This window comes from Periplaneta americana, chromosome 3, assembly GCF_040183065.1.
Source record: "Periplaneta americana isolate PAMFEO1 chromosome 3, P.americana_PAMFEO1_priV1, whole genome shotgun sequence".
Lineage (NCBI taxonomy): Eukaryota > Metazoa > Arthropoda > Insecta > Blattodea > Blattidae > Periplaneta > Periplaneta americana.
The window spans coordinates 110,942,887-110,967,028 of record NC_091119.1 but is presented as its reverse complement, the minus strand read 5'-3'; the positions used below and the strand labels follow the sequence as shown (position 1 = coordinate 110,967,028).

The 24,142-nt window shown below is 34.7% G+C and overlaps 1 protein-coding gene across 1 annotated transcript in view; it reads left to right on the top strand.

The window, feature by feature from the left end:
* Positions 1-5,032: 5,032 nt before the first annotated feature.
* LOC138696382 (uncharacterized) overlaps positions 5,033-24,142 on the top strand; it is a 36,235-nt gene continuing 17,125 nt past the window's right edge. The window contains exons 1-2 of the mRNA XM_069821273.1: positions 5,033-6,414; positions 14,026-14,156. Of these exons, the coding sequence (XP_069677374.1) occupies positions 14,070-14,156 (87 nt within the window). The 5' untranslated portion in view covers positions 5,033-6,414; positions 14,026-14,069. The remainder of the gene's footprint in view (positions 6,415-14,025; positions 14,157-24,142) is intronic.

Genomic DNA, 24,142 nt, shown 5'->3' with positions numbered 1-24,142 from the left:
ACACTTTCCCCCGATATCACTCTTGATACTTTTTCCAACAATGAAAATCCTACATTCTTATTTAATACGTTGTCCCACTTATTTTTAACTTTTTTCCCAGTTTCGCCCAAAGCAGAATGTATGTTCACTTGAGCTTCCTTTACTATTGCTATTTGGCTACAAAGAGATTGTTTTTCACGTTCTAATTGTTCAATGCTTGCAGGTATGAAAGAAAAGTTTGATGTTATGTAGGCAATATCGTTTTTCACTCGTGAGTCATTCAGACAATCTTTCACTGCTTTCACACACGCTGCACTATCAGTTTCAGGTAATTTATCAATAACTGTGACCACTTCTTTAAAATACTTAGAATAATACACCACTGACTGAATCCAGGTTCCCCATCGTGTAACAACCGGCTGAGGTGGGAGTGGGATATCTGGAAAGTTCTCTCTGAATATTGAAATCCTGGATGGGGCTTTACAAAAACATTTTTTTGTGTTAGAAATAAACGAATTGACAAGAGGAAATTCATTCCGGATTGTTTCAGAAACCCTGTGAAGGCCATGTACTAGACAGGTTACATGCGTGAGGTTAGGATAAAATGTTTTAAGAAGTGGAGCTGCAGCAACCATGTATGAGGCAGCATCAGTACAAAACAACAGAACTTTAGAATCGTCTATATTACCTGAGTATGAAGACTGTAGGCCTTTATTTACAAAATAAGCAATGGCTTGGCTATTCACTTTCGAAAGTTCCTTAACACATACGAGGTGTGGAATCGAAGGTCCATCAGGACTAAGTTTCCCTACTACCATATTTGCTATATAGGCCTACCTATTCATAGGATCTGAGGTTTCATTCACAGAGACCCATATGTAAGAATCACCTATATCCTCCCGAATGGAAGCTAAAGTTTCATTGTATATTCTGTCTAAGTAATTTTTTCTTAGGGTCGACTCAGATGGGATATTTTGTTTGCAGTATTTTTGTAAAAACTGTCTTAAAACCGGATTTTCAATTGCATTCCAGGGAATGTTAGCAGCAACAAACGCTCTGGTTAAATCAGCATAGAAATTGCTGCTGAGATTGGATGAAGTAGGCTGTGTTAGTAAAGTTTGTTGCAGTTGATTTTTCTGCTGAGCTTTAGCCTTATGAGCCGCCCTTACACATGCTGCTTTAGGTGGCACTTCTTTTCTTGCGAAATCTAAAAATGTAAAGTAAACTGAATTAAAATAAAATCCTAATTGTTGTATTGCCGTATTTCTATCACAAAGTTAGTGGGTTCGAACAATCAAAATTTTAATGACCTGCAAATACTTTAACTATCGGAATTTAAAAGGTTAAAGTGTAGTGGTCTTAAAAAGAATTATACCTCAGGATAGCTCAGTCAATGTATAAATATTATAGGCCTACTCATTAAAATTAATAGAATTTATATATTTCAACTATTGTTACATACCTGTTTGCTACAAATCTTGCAGAATATTATTTTTCCATCATAAGTGAATTCTGAATATTCTGTTAGCCATTGCCGGATCAATGTAGATTTTGTACTTATATTTTTCGGCATTATCGCGTTAAACTTCACAGGAAAACGTCCTACCGCTCAAAACTTCTCAACACAAATAAGGTGAGGGAAAGAGCAACTGTTAACGAGCATTCAAATGAACCGTTGTTATTGAGATTCAATTGGACAAAAATACAAAGTTCCACTTATTGTTGCATTTCCTGGTAGTGTTAACACTAGGAGGGCCATTCTTTTAAATATTTTGTAACGGTTTACCCTACTAATTCGCAGTTTTACGACTTTTCATAAATATTTCAAAAACACTCTTTCTCCAAAAATTGTGATTTTATGACACTCTGAAGGGCAGTACAGCTAATCGGTTTCAGACCGAAAACAGTATAGTATAGTATATCTCTGAATCGGTAGCAGCACATGTTGTGATTGTTGCCTGCTTCAAAACTAAGGTTGGTTCTTTGTCGGCATTTATGCCTCCAAACATGTTAAATTCGGTGAAATCTATTGCGAGTGTCGTGAGATTCAAAACATTTTGTTTCCTTTATCAATGGTTTCATGGCCGGTGTGAAGCAAACTTTCCACTTTTTAAATGCCTTAAATTTCGCAGTGAATGCATGTATAAATTATAAAAAGTAAGAGTAAAATGCGAAACTTTACAGTGAGTTAGGCATTTTTAGGCGAATATTAACAAATTAGGCTCTAATAACCGTTTTAGGGCATTTTAGGGCACTATAAAACTCTTTGAATACCTTTCAATTTCCATGAAACACAAATATTAATAATTATTTTTACTTTTCTCCTAAAGAAACAAAATAGGCATTTGCCCTAGAATCCGATGTCTGGTAATGACGTTATTATAACTAGTTTCTTTTGCAGAACCAGACGAAAGTAACAGTGTAACAGCGAGTAACTAGTTATTTCGTGTCCAAGTTATTTTTGTAACCGTTACAATTAAGTAACTGTTACAAAGTAACTGCTACGTTATTTTTCGCCCATCCCTAATACAAGATCCTATAACAACATAAAAAAACTGTTTTGGTTGGTCACAAAAAAACATTTCTAACGTGTCATTTATATTTTGTCCATTGAACAAGCACAAAAACCACTCTGAAAATTTGCAAGTCAGATACCACAATCTAAAACCAATAACTGGTACATTAAAATTACATTCTTTCATTCCGTTGTCAAAAACTGAAGATTTAGTAAAAAATTTTCTTTCAAGAAAGAAAATAGGCGAATTAAAATTTAAGTGTAGTGTGAATGAAAACAAACGTTTAAAAAGCATTATGTTCAAATATTTGAAGATATCATAACAAGTAAATTAGCAGTGTTTCCTCGAGTGACTTGATCCGTACTGGGTGTAATGTTGCAACGTTTACTCGATCATCCAGCTCCGATAACCTACCAGCGCGCTTCAACGCTTCCCGTCCACTGCTGCTACACCGACCGCTGCACATTGTTTCGTAAGTAATTAAATTTCCATTAAACCATTGGAGATTCCATTGTCATTTTTTTCTGGAATTATTAAGAATACTTCAGTGCACCTAGTAGGCATTTTTTTTTTTAGATTTTTAATAGGGCTATTTCACATTGATATCTAACTTTTAAAAATTGAATCATAAAAAAATATTTGTAATAATTATATTAAAATTATTTAGTAAATATTTAACAAAAGACAGTACTTTAAGCTTTTAAATGCATTTTTCAAAAAATTTTTAACATCAATATGCTCAGAAATATGACGCTTTAAATGTTGCATTGTGCGACATTTTTAACGAATTTTAACATGCAATATTTTAAAAACATGTGAACTTAGGAGGAAATGAAAACACATTTGTTGGTTTATTAGACCCATAGAGCTGATAAAAAATATAATCACAATCAGAAATATGAAGGTCAAAATTTGTATAATTTTGTGCGATTTGACGTGGAATGACTCATATAGAGCGGTGTCTTTACCACTGCATACGCTCCGAGGGAAGGTCAACCGAACTCGAGAGTTAAAAAAAAAATTATGGTTTATTTAACAGCGCTTGCAACTGCACAACTTATATCAGCGTCGCCGGTGTGCCGGAAATTTGTCTCGCAGGAGTTCTTTTACATGCCAGTAAATCTACTGACATGAGCCTATCGCATTTAAACACACTTAAATGCCATCGACCTGGGCCGGGATCGAACTCGCAACCTCGAACATAGAAGATCAGCGCTATACCAACTACGCTACCGAGGCCGACTCGAGGGATAAAGAACGACAGCATTGAGGCCTGTTTTATACGTAGTAGTACGACATTGTTTAGCAAAGTGAAAGCAGAGCGAGAGACGGAAGGTCCAACGAAAAATGCTTATTAATTTCTTAACATACATATCAGTAATAGTAGAGTATTAGGCAATAACACAGAATTTTTGTTTTGTCAAAACATTAATGCAGTTTCAATTTATAGCAAAACCCATCTTTAATTTGTATCGTGTATAGAGGCATTATATGATATCGTCACATCCCTAACATTTTACATTTTAATAAGGCGGAAATCAGGAAAAATCATACTAAACTACTCAAACAAAGAGAACACACCATAGGCCTACATCTTCAGTTTACTAAAACTCCAAATTGTACCGCCACAGTTACTTCAACAATCCGATGACACTGGTCCTTTAACTGGTAAACAGTCTTATGGCGACGCACTGGAAATAAGCGGAAAACCGAGGCCGGTGCAACTTTTCAACATTATTAATTCTTACGAGATATAATTAGGAAGAAAATAAACTTTAGAGATGTGACATTAGTAATTCAATGGAATGCCCCTATACTAACAAACCATTTGCACTGCCTGTAGTATACACAATATTAATTAAATTCGACGAAATTTAACGTATTTTTATTAACCATATTCAGGATCATCACATCGTTTTCTGAAGAACACACATTACTAGACAAATTAAATCCAGTTACGAATTGGGGACACTCTGTATAAAAACTTAGTCAATTAACGTATTACGTTGCTGACCTGTGAAAGAACAGAATAAAATGCACTGCACTCGGAAATGGACGTGAAATTCAGCATACGATCCGATATGATGAAACATTATTTACACTATTGTACACAATTTACAAAATAAGTAGGCTATAATATTATGAAATGAAATACCTTGCATTACAATACACAACATTGTATTTAATAGTGTAAATAATGTTTGATGTTGGTCCATGCGTAAATATGGCCTTAATTATTACTACAATTATTATTGTGAACTTCATATCAGTAGAAGAGTATGTGAAATAAATTTTGAATGTTCTTGGTAACTCAATTCCTTCCTTATGTTTTTATCATTTTTATAAACCGTTGTCTGTTATTGTTATTATTATTATTATTATTATTATTATTATTATTATTATTATTATTATTATTATTATTATTATTATTATTAGGTACTATTATTGTACACTTCATATCACGAGAAATAAAAAAAAATGTTCAATTACAATGTTGTGACTTACCTCAGTCATCTGAAATATTCATAAAAGCGTAGACCCATGATTGCCAAAAGCCATGTCGCGACACATGCCAAATTCCGTTCAGAAAGTGTTAATGCCCAATATAAATAAAGTACATATAATTTCTGTAATAAATAACATAATATGCATTAGGCCAACTCCTCGACATAAAATAAATATGGATTATTTGCTCTACAATCTTAATAATACGATCACAAACATTTCATGAATATTTAATATTAAATATAAACACATTTACTCTAAAACAACATTGGACATAATGCTAATGGAAAACATAAATATATATAGACCTATACACATTTTTTCAAAAGTAACGCACAACTGCAGTTAAAATTGTACCTTCACTCCCGTCCCAGTTACTGTACAATTACAATGTTAGGGTTGCCCAAACCTTTCACTTGCATCCATTTGTTTTATCGTTTTATTTTGGAAAGTGTTTTAAGAAACCACATTCAAATTCACTTTAATTTATCAGCTATAAAAGTCTTCACAAATCTAGCTGTTACAATTCTTGAAGTAACTGCACCTTAACATTATAAATGTGCCGACACGGCAGTCCAGTAGCTAGAGCGCTGGTTCTATCTCCGGCGTAATCCCTATTTATAACTTGTGTTGGGCAAGTCCGTGGTCCAGGTAATGCAAAAGTTTTCTCTGGGATCTCCATCAGTAGCCTATTTCAGCTTATCGCGGGTGCAGCGTAGACCAGCCTCCTACGGCGCACGCTGGCTGTCGGTAAATTGGTGCACACAACTGACTTCATCTGGATGAAATGCGAGTACCCGGCATCAGGCAAAAAGAAAACATTAGAAATGTATTGTCATCACAGGTTGTTCGATTTGCCTCAGAGCACGAGACTGACATTACGATTCCCAGATCTTGGTACTTCGGACAAACGGAAAGTATGCAAGCAATCATAAACTTACCATATGAAGACTACAGGGGAAAAACGTGATGTCACGTTTCACTATTTTTACAGGAGAGCAAGTTAAAAGTCTCAAGACTCATTACATTCTATTGTTTTTGGGTTATCATTCTTGAAATTTCTTTGGACTAATGAGGTTGTTATTCTGTACAGTTAAACTACGCAAATCTACACTGGCTGACATCTAAAACATAAAATCAATAATTTTGTACTTATCAAGTGCTCTTCATATTGTCTCCATGAGTTGTGCGAACCACTTCCTCTGACGTCTGACCAGACACAGTGCCCACTATATGATTGACGGATGCGGATATGTAGATAAGAAACTCAGTGTCAGGACATGTTCATGCACAGCGTACGATCTTCAATTATTTATTGTATTCATTTCAAAGCGACAGATTTTTGTGATTATAAGCTGCACACTTCAATTGATTTGTTATACAGGCCTACTGCAAGGAAGAGTAAGCTAAAATCGTAAGTACGCACTTCAAAAGAATTTGAAATGCAATATATTTGAACACTTTCCGTATACCAAATTACCTATGAAACTAAATCGTGTAGCACCACTGGCTACCTGAATTTCAAGTCCAGATATATGCTATTTTAGAACACGTTTGTTAGGTAGGCTTACGTCTTTGAATAAGAGGATAGTGATTTCATTAGTTATGTTAAAGCTATTCAATCAACTTCATTGAAATTATACATATCCACTCTCATTAGATGAAGTACTGCGATACTGCGAAAAACTGATTCCGAGATTGTCGTGGAAATACGTGTTCTCATCGTCTCTGACTAGAAAGAGTGGTTTTCGTTATATCATCTGTCTGATAACTGTTGCGATTTCTTCTGATCTTGGCTCTACGAACCAATTTATCCGAGAATGATTCAAATGAAATACAATAATTGAAATTAATAAATCTTTTATTAAAATAAAAGGCGCTCAAATTCAAGAACAGGCGCTCAAATTCAAGAACAGTCAAAAGAATTTTTGTATTACTGTACGCAGGGTGCGAATTAAGATGCCTGATTAGGGTGGGGATAGAATCCTAGATAGAGAATATCATACATAAAATTATTATTATCCTCATTCGATACGGCTCAATGCTTGGTCGCACTGAGTTGCTTGTCTTGAATCTTGATCATAATAATAATTATATCTATGAGCAGGCTTAAGATAAGATGCGTAATTCCTAAGTTATTGATTGTTGTCAGCTTGCAACTGATGATAATACATCAATATTATTTTCTTTGCTTACTTTATTCTTTATAAAGTATATTCGTATTAAAACAATAAAATTATATTTGTGAGGGAAGGGATAACAGTTATCCCTGGCAGGGATGTTAATATGAATTTATGAGAGGGAGATACTTTTCCAACGGGAGGAAATCCTCCCCATCCCCCCCTTTAATTCGCACCCTGACTGTACGTAGAAAAAAAAAATACGAATAAAGCGGCTTACTTAGGTAGGTTCGACGGAAAAAGTAGTCTATCTACGAAAAGCGTTAAGTCAAGAGAAATTAATTATTATATGCAGCAGGAGCAGTTCGTGGTATAATTTGTAGATGGTTGTAGTTAATTTATAGTAAACTTCATATTCTTAAAACGGCCTTCAAACCTTGAAAAATAGATTTAACATCGACAGAAAGAAATAAGTAACGAAATATGAAGAAGAATGTCCCTTTATAAGTGAAATTACAAAGAAAAATGACATAACCATGTACAGAGTCAGCTGTTATGGGGATCCAGACGCGACTTTTCTACATTTTTCAACGCACAAGCACACGCTCACGCACATACACACATAGGCCTATAATTATTTTTGTTTATTTTTTCCCTGGAAATATCAAAGATATCTGCATGAAATTTTTAATGTAGGTCTACATTGATCATAGTAGAGTGAATAAATATTTTAAAAAAATATTGAAATTCGTTAAATAGTTTATTCACAATAAAATCTTAATTTCAGATAAAGATTTATACAAAAATTAAAACAACGTTACATTACAGTACCAATATCTCGAAAACCCCAGCAGCTACGGCTATAACATTTTGCATGACAGTAAATGTATAAATGTACTTAATTGACATTGATAGTATCTTCATTTTTGCTAATTTCATATAATGCAGGTGCAAGAAGTTGCATTCCGGGAGCAATTTTATTGATTAAATTGATTAATAAGATTTAATTAATTATTTCTTCACGTAAAATGAACTCAATAGTAGTAATTTTTAAGTACAGCAGTCGCAAAAAAAAAAAAACCGGACCGACCCTTGTAGCTGATTTCAGAGCCTTGTTCACTCCAGAGCACGATAGACTGGTAACTAAGACTTTCGTGGTTCGAATCCTGCCTGGGAAGGAAACTTTTTTTGTTCCTTATTCAAATTTATTCCCAATATTTTTCGATTCCAGCGATATTTTCTACTTAATTAACTTATTATTCCCAGAACATGAATTTTACCAGCAATCGAAAAGTATTGGGAATAAATTTGAATAAGAACAAAAAAAAAGTTTCCTTCCCAGGCAGGATTAGAACCACGAAAGTCTTAGTTACCAGTCTATCGTGCTCTGGAGTGAACAAGGCTCTGAAATCAGCTACACGAGTCGGTCCGGTTTTTTTGCCACTACTATACAATATAATTTCCTCTTCATTCTTGATACAAAGAAATGATATACAGTATTCTCCCATGTGATTAATATAAGCAGAGATTTTGTTACTTTAATGCAATGGTTGTACAGGGACATCATTTTATTTTTACTTCAATTTTTATTGTACCTGAGTTTTTGAATGTACTTCACTCCCACCCCCTCTACTAGTAAACTTCCAACTGTTCTTCTCACAGAATCAAGCGTATACAGTCAAAGTCTCCTTAAGGTCGTAGTAAACACAAACAGTATTGAGTTAGTGAGTATAGTACGTTCTACAAATATGTTCGTGTTTTCCAGTGACGAAAGAGTTTTCAATATTGAATCATATTTTCGCACAGGTACTGTCGTCCGTTTGCCTACGTCGCATCCTGATTTTCCTCACTCGCAACTGTTTAAAGTAACTTAAATAATTGCAATTAACTGTCACGTGATTTCCCCCCTTTCTACGATCCTGCGACATAACCACTTGGACGGACAGTAGATAGCATGTCTGAGTAAAGTTATCTGTGCGGGTCGGACAAAAGTGAAGATTGAATTTACAGTGTACGTAAGGTACTCTTTTATATAATAGGTATAGAATTATTTCAACATGAGTTACTAGTACGAAGGACGAAACTGGTAATTGGAATTAGATGCAATAGTCCATTGTGCAATAATATGCACAAAAGAACTGAAGCCTGTATCTTAATGAACGACCACCATTTAAAAAAAATGTGTTTAAATATCCATATTATGATTATTTTTCAATTTAACTTCATTCTCTATATTGTACGCTAATGCGCTCTAGACAGTATAATATACACTGCATAATGAATACGTCCGAATGGATAGCTCAATTCGTGAGTAAAAACACTTATTGTTAATACTGTACTGTATTTTCATTAAACAAAAACCTAATGAAAATTATCAAACTCAGAATTACGATATTTCCTAGTTTACGTAAATGGATGAACTACTTCGCTTCCCTCCTATACTTAGTAAAGTGACTTGTTTGTATTTTACGCCAGGATCATCGAACTTCAATCGTGGAAGGGGGTAGCAAACGGTGTTTCCGGCTATGAACCATTAATCCAAAGGTATAGCCAGGTTAATATTAAACATGTTAGTAAAAATAAAATTATGTCCCTGTATATACTTTTTAAATTTTTATCCAGAGTTAAGTGTTTTATTGTGAACAAACTCTTCAAAACCAATTACAATGTACTTTCAATATTAATTCACTCTACTACGATAAATTTAGCCTACATGAAAAATTTCATTCTGATATCTTTGATGTTTCCAGAGAAATAAATTAAAAGTACATAGCCTATTATGTTAAAAATGTAGAAAATACTCATCGGAGTCCCCTTAAAGTCATGCAAACAATTACAATTCAAAATAATACTGAATAATGTATATTCATTTACTCAACCATGTCACGCAAGGAGATCCTGGAACTGCTTGCAACCATCTTCCATACATTTCTGGCATCTTCTTATGAAATTAACCATTACATTACACAGTTCCTTGTGAGAAATGTGTATTAACATATCAACGTAGGTGCAATCATGCTTCGTTCGAAAACAAAATGAGATTGAAAAGACAAAGTGTACAAGACAAATCCACACGCTTCAGATGAAGAAATTCGAAAGACGCCTGACTGAATTTTGGGGGGATTTTTCAGACAATATCAAATGATATCTAGAGTTTCTTCTGTGAATACAGCACGTTGCTTTCTAGGCTTCTTATTTTGAACAGTTCCCGATTCATGAAATTTATTTACCACTCTATGAATTGTACACTATCTACCAAAAAGTAATTGGGCATTGTTTTTACCCCTTCAGAACCTCGTGGTACCATCTCTTGTTGCGATAACAGCAGCCACCCTGTCAGGCATGCTCCCCACTAGTTTGTGTAGGATATCCACTGGAATGCGTCGCCATTCCTCTTGCAACATGGCACTCAGTTGGACAATGGAAGTTGGCCCTATGTTTTCGCGGCTACTATGTAGTGGTATGCAGACAATAATGTTCACCGGTTGGACTGGCCTGCACAGAGTCCTGATCTCAATCCCATTGAGCACCTTTGGGACGAATTGGACTGGCGATTGAGGTCTCGGAAGATGCGGCCAACTTCAATTGTTCAACTGAGTGCCATGTTGCAGGAGGAATGGCGACGCATTCCAGTGGATATCCTACAGAAACTAGTGAAGAGCATGCCTGACAGGGTGGCTGCTGTTATAGCAACAAGAGATGGTACCACGAGGTTCTAAAGGGGACAAAAACAGTGCCCAATTACTTTTTGGTAGATAGTGTATTTTGATCTGAAACTTTAATACCTCGGAATCTCTTACGAAATAATCCCCTTACAGCCCGAGCTGCTTCTGTACTACGCACGTACGAATCTTAAATAAATATTCTTTGTGGAAGAAAATATCTGAATTCAGCCATATTAACTTAATTAACATACAGACTCTGAATAACGTTGCCTAAAGAACACATCCTGCGAGATAATAACAGATTGATGTCAGGCAGCGGGCTTCACATTCAGCCGTATGAGGGCGCTATCGGATTGACTTGCTGCAGACGGATTGATTGAGCGTGTAGATTCAATACTTATTGTTCATCCAGCATATAGGCTATATTGGTTTATTTTACGGCGCTAAACATCAAATGCGATGGTTATGTAGCGTCTGAGTGATAATGCCAGCGAAATGAGTCCAGGGCCCAGCGCCAAAAGTTACCCAGTTACCCAGTTAATGGGTTGAGGAAAAGCTCGAGAAAAAACCTCGGTTAAACGAGCGTTGAGGGACTTCCGCCGATTTTGAAATAGACACCGACGCACTTAGGTTAGGTTAGGTTAGTTTAGGCTTTTATTATTCCGTCAAGATGAAGGTGAAAGCGATTGAGTGTGATTTTTTGTTTTCTACGTTGGCAGTTCAAGTGCATCGGTGTCTATTCCAAAATCGGCGGAAGTCCCTCAACGCTCGTTTTACCAAAACCTCAACCAGATAACATGTCCCAACCAGAATTCGAACAGGGCCCAGTCTTTTCACAGTCAGATATGCTAATAGTTACCCCACAAGCGGTGGACTGTAGTCTATGGCTAAGAAGTGATACTTCGTATCTGCAAAAATGATCATTTAGTTTAACTATTTTATTATTATTATTATTATTATTATTATTATTATTATTATTATTATTATTATTATTATTATTCAGATTAACTACACTATTTTATTAAGTTTACAAAATTGAACAGTTAACTAATATTTTGTCTTCGAGTAGAAGATATTGCAAAGCAGAAACATTTAAAAGTTTGTGTATTTTAAGAAAAATTAATTTTAAAACAGTTTTCTGATTCGAATGCAAATTTACAGATACGAGGTATCACTTCTTAGCCATCGATATACTATAGATCCCTACTGGAAACACAATTTCCGATACAATATAGCCAAAATTGCCGCGCCAAGCCAAATGCGTTAGTTGTTTTGTGCAGCAGTGATCAGTTCGTATGCTAATAGCTGTTATTGCGAGTGTAAAAGTGTTAATAAAACTGTGATTAAAGAGAAGCATTTTGTCTCGTGAGTACTACTGTATGAAAAGGAAACGAAAAATATTTAAGAGTGGGGAAAGAGAAATGATCTCACTCGCGTATAAGCATTTCCGTGATTGGAGGTACACGTTATCACACTGGCGAAAGCAGCAGAGTGAGACACAGCAGAGGCGAGGGGTGTGTTATATTCTACAGCGCTCTCACAAAAAAAGAAGTTAAGGATGGGAAAAACTGTACTACTGCAACATAATAGGGGAATATGATGGTAAATATTTATGATAGACATTTAAAAATAACCACCTGTGAATGATTTTAACCGAACCGATTTCTATTATTTGCATGAACTGCATATAAATCGTAAGCATGTAAACATTTTCAATATTCGAAATACCCATACCTTAAGATTCTGGTGAAAATGGAAAATAGCTTAACTCAACTTGGACTCGCGCCACGATCAATTACTATTTTTACAACTAGACAATTAAATCGAAGTAATAGATTCGGAAAAATGGGCCGAAATTGCTTCGAAAAATTCTTCTTCCCAAAGTCTCCTCGTCCGCACTCGCCCTTTGAGCATATTTTATTCCAAATTTAAACATCCATGCAACGGAGCGCACTAAAAATATAACAACAAAAATGTATCCTTACGTTCATTTTCCTGCACTTAATTTAACAAAATTAACTAATTATTATTGTGGTCGGAAATACTTTCGTTTTTTTGTTCATGAGTACCGGTTTGTTGCAATCCGCCACATGGTTGTGGTTGGATCATGGAGAGTCATTCAACGATCAACGCCCTTGGACTGTGGAAGCGCAACAATGCTTTCCCCATGCTTTCACCCCTCTCTCTGTCAGTTCTGAATCCCTGATCTAGTGTATACACTCATATTTTATAGACTCGCATTAAATTAGCCTGATACACTAATTTCATATACTACCTACCTACGGTGCTAGAGATGAACAACGATCGAGAAAACGAACTAACAGTGCCCGCAAAGCCGAAAACCCGCACGACAATGTGAACGTCGCGTCCTTGTCATAAAAACTGGTTGTGAGTGTTCCGAGACTCGATATTGATCATCTCCCGAAGTCCCAATGTCAGCAGTTGTTTATACCTGACTGAACTTTCATCTACTTTGGCAACTGTTATATACAGTATGTATAAATAATCAAGTAGCCTATTTGAAACATCTCTCCTTTCAGTGTATAATATTTAATTACTAGGCCCTTATTAAAAGGCTAGGAATTTTCTTTTCATATGTTTAAGATCAAGTGTGCAACCTCAAGTAAAAAGATAATAATGTCATGTTTTATGTTTCTTAGAAATGCAAATTTATTTGAGAATTGTTTTTTATATTTATATAACCATAGGTAATATATAATAGAACCAGAACATTTTGATAACTAAGATACTGTTCTGTTTTGTCTTTTTGTCTCATTTAAACGTTTATGTTATTTATTTCAATGATGTATGTTATTTCGAGCGAGACTCGAAGCGCAGCGAAAATGACTAGCCGAGACTCGAAAAACAAATGCAGCGAACACAGCGAGCGAGAGCGGCAGTTAGTTTTGTTCATCTCTACTGCCTACAACTATGTGTACAAAGGTTAAATGTTTGTTTTTAATGTTAAAAATAGCTACACTAGAAAGCATTGATTAAATATTCAATGAACTCTGAACAGTTGGTATTACTGCGTTAATGAATGTAGTACTAATGACAAAGTTGTCCTTCTTAGTTGAATTAATTACATTTACTTTTGCGGTTGGAAACATTCTGAACAATATTTTCCAATGTAAAAAATTAGAATTTGGCTTATTCGAACTTGGGTACCAGGTACGTAATCAATGTACATTGATGGTGTTCTTGGATTAAAAAGTAATTGTTTCTGTTTTCTTTTCTAAGATTACATTGTTGGGCACCTGACGGACATCTACAACCTGGACAAAATGAACGCGATAGAAGAAAAGGAAAAACCACCTGACTTATCAACACCTGCTCCATTAGAAATGCAGACAAGTGACGAATGCGAACGTGTGAGTAGCTTCAACTGTCACAAACCACAGTTCCGAACTTCTTCTAATACACAGTGCAATAAGTTAGTGAAATCCGATGGCAGATTAATCACTAGGTCAGCCTAAGCCATGGCCTGCAACGTGGTCGTAGCCTAAGGAAAGTTTCGCTATTGAGGAAAATTTTTACCAGTTAAAACTATCAACTTTGTAACAGAAACCATGTTTTGTTTACTTTTCTATTTCTCGAGACGCAATTATTACATAAATAGTAATATTACAAGATTTCTTAGTGCACTATCAGCGAAGAATTGAAGCTTGCATTATGTTTCGTAGAAATTCCACAGCCTTTTGAGGGTAGCGGCTATGCGTAAAGGGAATGTTGTAACGAGATAGGCAGGTGATTTTCTGTATCTCTGTCTATTTACGAATACTAGCCGTGCTTTATTTAACGATGCTTCCAACTCTGGAAGACATTCAGGGTCGAAATTCATGGCTGAGATGACTGACAATCTTAGCCTGGAATCCTCTGCCAGAAGACAGGATTAGTTCTGTTCAGGAAGAAGTTATAAAGATTTTACAGTATTTTAAAACCATCGTTATCTGCTGCGAACTTGGGATCTAATAACTATCAAGGTATCCGTTACACCACGGAGGACAAATCCTCTCTTTACAGGAGCTGTGAGAGTCGTTCTTTGATTTATAAGTTCATTGCAACATTCTGGCTTCCACATTTTCGGATTTTACTGATGAGAACTTGTGGTTAGAAAGCATTGCCACAGTTTCATGGGTTACTTAAAGAACCACCAGATTGGAGATCAGTTTGAAAATACTGTAAAATGGTCAACAGATAAAAATACCGATGTAAGTGAAGTTCGTTATTTAATTTAATATTTAATATTATATCATCATCATAATCATCATTAGGGACCGTACTTTGTCTCAGGAGGCTACAAGATTAAGTATTACTGGAGTTTTTTAAGTGGACGACGTACGTGCATCTAGCAAACGAAGTAGTTAACTAACGGCTCACGCGATTCTTGTATCGTAAAATGGGGCTGAACAAAACGTGAATCACTTTAACAAATACACTAATATTTACAGTTTAAAATATTTACACTATGTACACTAGAATACGCTATTTTTACTATTTAAACTATGATAAAGAATGTAAGCCTACATTGATCAAACATTATTTACACTGTTAAGCTTATGTACAGTGTTGTGTATTGTACTGCAAAGTATTTTATTTCATAATACTATAGCCTACTTATTTTGTAAATTGTGTACAATAGTGTAGATAATGTTTGATCAATGTAAGCCTTCATTCTACATGTTAGTGTAAATAGAGAAAATAGCGTACCGGTATTTTAGTGTCAGCCTATATATTATAAAGGGATGTCAGACATTGACTACTTTCAAAAACCGATCGTCAGAAAGAGTGCTTTTTCTCTCTAGAATAAGATCTTTATTCAAATATTACTTTTGTAGAACATTTATTTTTAATATATCAATTTTACTTCATTATGTTAATCATTCCTTCCATCCAAATTGTCTTATCTATACTAATAATAAATCTGTAGCCGAAATTTTTCTGGTAATTTTCGATTTTCCAAAAATAATTGGTCCTAACATATATAATTAACCACCCTGAAACCGAAAATCGCTTTTTTGAAATTTTTGTTTGCATGTCTGTCTGTATTTTTGTTACCTTTTCACGCGATAATGGCTGAACCGATTTATATGAAAATTGGAATATAAATTAAGTTCGTTGTAACTTAGATTTTAGGCTATATGGCATTCAAAATACTTTATTTAAAAGGGGGGTTATAAGGGGGCCTGAATTAAATAAATAGAAATATATCGCTTATTATTGATTTTTGTGAAAAATGTTACATAACAAAAGTTTCTTTAAAAATGATTTCCGATAAGTTTTATTCTCCACAAAATTTTGATAGGACTGATATTTAATGAGATAAATGAGTTTTAAAATTAAAATAATGCCATCTAAGACGGTGCAATGAAATAACAAATGACTTCGTTTATAAGGGGCCTTGGACAACAACAATCGAAAAAGGGGCCTTGGACAGCAACAATCGAAAGCTATTAAACTTAGCCTACAATGTTTCTGTGTTTGTATGAAGTAATATCGGAAGCTAAATTAACCGATTTGTATAATTAATTATTATTTCACCATTGGAAAGTGTAGTTTCTCTAGATGGACATACTGCTATAATGTTATTACAGTAACTTCTTAGTAAATCGAGGACAGGTAAGATTAAAATAGCTTCCTATGCACAGAAAATTTGATAGGCTTTTTTGTAAATTCGTTTTCTGTATTTCTTAAAATAATATTTATGTACACACTCATTTTAATCTCAGAGAATTAACGAACAACGAGAGTGTATTGATTTAGTATGCAGTAATAGTACGTTAGCTTAGCAATCCATTATTTTATAATTCAAATTTTAACTATGCTCAATCGAATCGTGTTAAACTACATAAAATATACTATATATGCAATAAATGCAATGCAAAAAAATTGGGTAATGAGCCAAGGAGATTATGTTGCGCTGTTGTAAAAGTTGTTGCTTCTGAGATTCAAGAGCCCCCACAACAAATTAAAAACTTTCTTATCGGAGTAAATCCGTTATCAACGCACTTTTTATATAATATAATATAATATAATATAATATAATATAATATAATATAATATAATATAATATAATATAATATAATATAATAATAAATATGTAGCCGAAAATTTTCTGGTAATTTTCGCTTTTCCAAAAATAATTGGTGTTAACATGTATAATTATTCATCCTGAGACCGAAAATCGCTTTTTTGACATTTTTGTTTGTATGTCTGTCTGTCTGGATGTTTGTTACCTTTTCACGCGATAATGGCTGAACGAATTTCGATGAAAATTGAAATATAAATTAAGTTCGTTGTAATTTAGATTTTAGGCTATATGGCATTCAAAATACTCCATTTAACGGGGCCTGAATTAAATCGAAATATCTCGCTTATTATTGCTTTCTTGTGAAAAATGTTACATAACAAAAGTTCCTTTAAAAATGATTTCCGATAAGTTTTATTCTATGCAAAATTTGGTAGGTCTGATAGACTTTTAAAATAACAATACAATACGTTTTCACCGCCGCCTCAGATTGTAGCGTTGTTGTTCCTGCAGTAATTCCCATGTCCAAAATATAAACTTTTTGAGTGGGAAGAAAAAACACATTTATTCATTCCATGGCAATGGTACATAGGAGATCGTGAATTCTTACATTTTCGAAAGAAAGAAATATAATTACATATCACTGTTTATGCTGTATCACTATTTAAGTTATTTGAAGGTTTCAGAACCATAGTGGGCCAAGCGCCATTTACTGAAGACCTAGAAAACAAGGATTAAAATTAAGTTATTACCATAATTCAATGGAACCATATAGCAAGTAATATAAAGTTTACACATTAAAACTAAATGATATGTCAATCTTCATTAAACTATAGTTGCGTGTAATAACAAATAAGAAACATGTTAAAGGAATTGTCATTGCACCAAATGAGTGTTCTCTGGACCAAAATGATCACAATTTAATTATTTAAATACAATTTCAATTAAGTAACATATTAAACGATTTATCCTTCTAACAAACATGAATGTTCCCTGGATCAAACGTCCTATTTTAATTATGTAATTACTTTATATTTATTTTAACAGGTGCAGCGGAGCGCACGGGTACGGCTAGTTTAACACTAAAATTGTAATTCTTTAACTCATAGAATTACATGTAACTACTAAACGCATCTGCATTTTGTTCTTACTATAATAATAATAATAATAATAATAATAATAATAATAATAATAATAATAATAATAATAATAATAATAATATTATTATTATTATTATTTATTTCATTGTTTTCTATATTGATGTTATTCATATTTGCTACGTATTTTATACTGGTTGAGTGAAAAAAGGTCTTATGGCCTTAATTCTGCCAGTAGGTCTACCAGTAAAAAAAAATAAAAAAAAATAATTGAACAAATAATTAAAATGGTAGAACATGTCATCGTAGTACCAATATTTATCACTAGAATGCATTTTCAACAGTCTTAGAGGTCTAGTTTTGAATCATGAATAGAACGTCAACAGCATCAAAAACAAGTGTTCCCTGATAGTACCTGTGCCACGCGCCAAACATGACGTCACGCCAATATAGTCTAAGAATAGCTAACCTTATCTCCGTATGCCCTGGGACAATATAATCCCTAATCATCATCATCATCATTATCATCATCACCATCACCATCATCATCATCATCATCATCATCATCATCATCATCATCATCATCAAATTCTGTATGGATTAGGTCATTGGATTCAGCTACCTTCCCAGCGTTTCTTTGGTCTGCCCACATTTCGCCTTCTTTTTAGCGTCTATTCTAGGAGTTTAGCCTTTACAGTTTGGTATTCTGTCTGGTTGCAGGATCATACCAATTTTTTCTTACAAGTGTCAATATCGGTGACAATGTTTTGCGTTTAGGAGTGACATTTCTTTTGCCCCTAGTCTCTTAATACGTGATGATGTGAGTGTTCATGTTTCGGACCCATATAACAATATTGATATAGGTAGAAGCATTTGAAATGTGGATATGGAGAAGGATGGAGCGTGTGAAGTGGACAGACAGAATAAGAAATGAAGTTGTGTTGGAAAGAATGGATGAAGAAAGAATGATGTTGAAACTGATCAGAAAGAGGAAAAGGAATTGGCTGGGTCACTGGTTGAGAATAAATTGTGTTCTGAAGGATGCAGTGGAAGGAATGGTGAACGGGACAAGAGTTCGGGGCAGAAGAAGATATCAGATGATATACGACATTAAGATATATGGATCATATGCGGAGATAAAGAGGAAGGCAGAACATAGGAAAGACTGAAGAATGCTGGGTTTGCAGTGAAAGACCTGCCCTTGGGCAGAACACTATGAATGAATGAATTTATCAGTGTTCTATTGAATTTCAATATGGTTTTCCTTTTAAAATTCTTCTGAAGAGTCCTTTTAGTTGTGATCATGAGTTGTTGCTATTTATCAAGTTTATTGTCAAAATCGTTGGGGAACATATGTGAGAGACTGCATCGTAAAAATTAAATGAAGTGACTTGTTCTAAATAATACCTGGCTGTTTATTTCGATTTTTGTCCTAGGGGAGCAAAGACACTTTTTTCTAACAATTTTGTAATTGTATTATTGTATATCTCTTTAAAATTGTTTCTATTTTATTTGTTGCTCTCTGCAACTTGTCATCAGCGTCAGAAAAAAACTATTTTATCGTCTATATTCTGTAGTTTCTTCCGAAGAATGTTATTCAATGAATAATGTGTTCGTGTCTGCACTTCCTTCTCAATTCATTTATACATGGTGTTAACTAATATATGGAGAATCTTTGGAGAAAGGATATAGAACCTAAGAATAAGCAAAAAAGTTCAAGCAAATATATAATCGATTTCGTTTTGTCTTTAACTACATGTACATTTTATTTCCAAAACCCAAACAGAGGCTATGTTCCCATAAACAGACGGACCAGGTTCTATTGGCCACTTCAGAAGATGATCTCCAAAAGTCAATATATTCATTAAACAAAGTTGCAAAAGACTAGCCTATAATATGATCATTTCTGTAGAAAAGTAAAAAGTTATGGCGTTTAAAAGTAAATGTCTAATAAGAAGTCAAATCTGTATTGAAAACAGGACACAGAACAAGCGAACACACTTAAGTATTTAGGGTACCGATTTTCATATGAAAAAGAAAATGATATCGATTCTAAAATAACTAATTTTGTAAAAGTTATCGGCATTATCAATTCAGTTTTCAAACCTAATTTAGTACAGAAACATACAAGATTAAAGATATATAATATTTTGGCACGACCTAAAAAAAAAAAAAAAAAAAAAAAAACTTCAACGTATAACCACCAACGAAATGAAATTCATGAGAAAAACGGCGCGATACACACTTTGGCATAGAAAACGAAATACAGAAATTTTGGAAGAATTGAACTTCCAACCTATATTAAATTTTCTTCAAATCTATAGAGTTAATTGGAAACAGCATGTTGAGAGAACGCCAACAGAAAGATAGCCCAAGGCAGTGCTACATTACCGCCCTTCTGGACAACGACCTGTTGGAAGACCATTAAAAAGATGGCATGAGACTGCAACAGACCACTAGGTCTAGTGCAGGAATACAGAACTGGCGAGAGAGGGGTGGAAAGCATGGGGAAAGCGTTGGTTCCCCGTCCACAGTCCACCGGCGTTGAATGACGTATCTGTGGCCCGTACGCAATCACATAAGACAGACACTGAATACAAATCCCCACACCTACCAAGTCAATGACGCGGGAGTGGAAGGAAGAGGTGAGTGACGTATTCCGATGAGTGACGTAACGCTACAATTGGTTTTGCTGTTGGGTATGCTTGTCATTGTATGCTGCCTATTATTTCGTGGCATTGCTGTCCAATTTGGCATTCGGGTTTATTTAACTGAAATTAGTTATATTCAGTCGAGGAAAACAACTGAAAGAACCTCGACTAGGTTCGTCGGAACAGGAAATTGAACTCGGGACCTTCCGAATGTAAGTCCAGTGTGTTATCACTGAGTTAGCTCGGTCAGTAGTTTATTTCTTACATTAGTTTGTTTGCAATGTTTATTAGATCAGTAGGCATTGTTTGCCATGTTTATTAGATCAGTAAGCCTTGTTTGCCATGTTTATTAGATGAGTAGGCCTTGTTTGCCATGTTTATTAGATCAGTAGGCCTTGTTTGCCATGTTTATTACATCAGTAAGCCTTGTTTGCCATGTTTATTAGATCAGTAAGCCTTGTTTGCCATGTTTATTAGATCAGTAGGCCTTGTTTGCCATGTTTATTAGATCAGTAAGCATTGTTTGCCATATTTATTAGATCAGTAAGCCTTGTTTGCCATGTTTATTAGATCAGTAAGCCTTGTTTGCCATGTTTATTAGATCAGTAGGCCTTGTTTGCCATGTTTATTAGATCAGTAAGCCTTGTTTGCCATGTTCATTAGATCAGTAAGCCTTGTTTGCCATGTTTATTAGGTCAGTAGGCCTTGTTTGCCATGTTTATTAGATCAGTAAGCATTGTTTGCCATATTTATTAGATCAGTAGGCCTTGTTTACCATGTTTATTAGATCAGTAGGCCTTGTTTGCCATGTTTATTAGGTCAGTAGGCCTTGTTTGCCATGTTTATTAGATCAGTAAGCATTGTTTGCCATATTTATTAGATCAGTAGGCCTTGTTTACCATGTTTATTAGATCAGTAGGCCTTGTTTGCCATGTTTATTAGATCAGTAGGCCTTGTTTGCCATGTTTATTAGATCAGTAAGCCTTGTTTGCCATGTTTATTAGATCAGTAAACCTTGTTTGCCATGTTTATTAGATCAGTAGGTCTTATTTGCCATGTTTATTAGATCAGTAAGCATTGTTGCCTAATTTATTAGATCAGTAGGCCTTGTTTGCCATGTTTATTAGATCAGTAAGCCTTGTTTGCCATGTTTATTAGATCCGTAAGCCTTGTTTGCCATGTTTATTAGATCAGTAAGCCTTGTTTGCCATGTTTATTAGATCAGTAAGCCTTGTTTGCCATGTTTATTAGATGAGTAGGCCTTGTTTGCCATGTTTATTAGATCAGTAGGCCTTGTTTGCCATGTTTATTAGATCAGTGAGCATTGTTTGCCATATTTATTGGATCAGTAAGCCTTGTTTGCCATGTTTATTAGATCAGTAAGCCTTGTTTGCCATGTTTATTAGATCAGTAGGCCTTGTTTGCCATGTTTATTAGATCAGTAGGCCTTGTTTGCCATGTCTAGTAGATCAGTAGGCTCATTATTACCACCAGGTAACAGAGAAAAGGGGATATAGAAAGCTTGAGATTAATGATAGGGCACACAACATTTTTCTCTTACTGCTCGTACGACTCTTAAGTCAGCGATTCCCTATGGCTACTTGGTAGGGAACCAACATCCTGGTCTGCTCGTTCCCCATACACTATCAATTGAATTTTTAGCTATGGGGACATTTAAAACCAAGTGTGTATTAAACGTTGCTTACGAGATTACACAAGCTGGCGCATAGCACGATCGAGAGTAGGTCTCTGTGAGTCATGACAATTTCTGCCGCTAGGTTCGCCTCGCTGCCCTAAGAAATGATGAATAGTACCATTACAAAGCATTGCGTATCGTGAAAATAGTTCGATTAATTGTGCATTACTGATTGAGTACGAATATTATAAATATGCCAAGCATATTACAGTGTTATTTGAAGTTTGTTCAGCTAAGTTATATTCATTTGTCTGTGTTTTGCTATGTGAAGAACTCAGTACCAACAGGTCGTATCTTTATAGCTTGCTTTTTAAATTACATATTGTCTGTCTTAGTTTTCCAATAAGCTGATTTTGTTTCCGAATTGTCCTAGTAATTTTATTACGTTGTAATGTAATGGCTTTGGGAATTTTTTTACTTTCAATTGAGCACTGTGTGGCTATAGTTTTTATGTGCTTCATAGATTTCTTCAATTGAAACATTTGCTTCATTGAAAGCTGATGTACTATGTTCAACATTGGGTTTATTTTTCTTAGCAGGATGGATGTTATTCACCACTTCTGTTATCCTTCTTTTGTTGCGTCTACTTACGTTTGAAACATTTTGTTTATGTTTCGGAAAATCATCAAAGACGGATGGTATCACATTAGGAAGCAAACGTTTTAATGTTGTGCTAATGCTAAAATCAGCTTCTTTGAAATGTCTGCTGCAGACACGCGATTTCTTGTTTTGCGTCCAAAGAGTTCTTGGTTTGTCCCCTTCGCGAGAAATGGCTACACACCACTTCTTTCTTAGTCCTTCATCTTGTGGAAAACAATGAAACGAAAAATCACATTCTTTATTCTGGTTCGATTTGCACAATGGCACACAGCAGTAAACCATTTCAATCACACAAATTACAGGCTAACTTCCTAATTTAATAAATGCTAATTCAAAATATATTTACACGCGCTAAAATACTACAGCGTTTACTATTACTATGCTCAATAGATTAATCAGTAGGCCTATAGAAATGTTTTCACCACTGCAAGAAAAAATCGCGCAATAATTATACTTCTCAGTTATTGTGACGTTCGTATTTTTTTTTTTAAGAGAGGAAAAGCTAGGCCTTCTTGCAAATGCTTAATTATGAATTCAAGGAAATTAAAGATAATGCAGTACCTTAATTAGTTGCAATATCTTATTTAATAACAATATTAATAATATTAGGTGAAAAGGGTAGGCTATAGAGCGTATATGTAAGATGTCAAGTTAATTTATTTCCGGAAATGTTTGGTGTATGAACTGAAGTACAGAGCAGACAGTCCCTCAGTTTATATGTAATATGTTTTAATATCAAGAATGACAGGCTTTTATTGTAATATAATTGAGGAGTAGAAGTTTGGAAATTACGTATATTGTCCATAAAATATTGTACGAAGCATTTAATAAGCAATGGTGAGTCCTAATGTCCCAAATGTCAATGTCGTTTAAGTGTTCTGCTATGAATATTTAGGGCAGAACAGCGCTCCGAGCGGCGGAATTGGCATTACGAGGGAACCACTTCAGACTCGTTTTTCAAGCGCTATGCGCCAGCTTGTGTAATCTCGTAAGCAACGGTATTAAAGATGCATTCGGAACATTGGAATTCTTCGCCAGCGTGTTGAAGGATGTCAGCCAACGAGCTAGATATGTCAGCAGATACAACAAACACCTGGAATAGGGAGAATGTAGAACAGTGCATGGTGCGACGTTGTATTGTAACTCAGGGCAGACATTTTCAGCACAATCTGTAGAATTATGCACGGAACTCGTAAAGAATGATGTAAGAATAAAGTTGTAATAAGCAAACATACATTAACTAAATAGTACCTTTAATTAAAAAGCAAAGAATAATTGATTATAA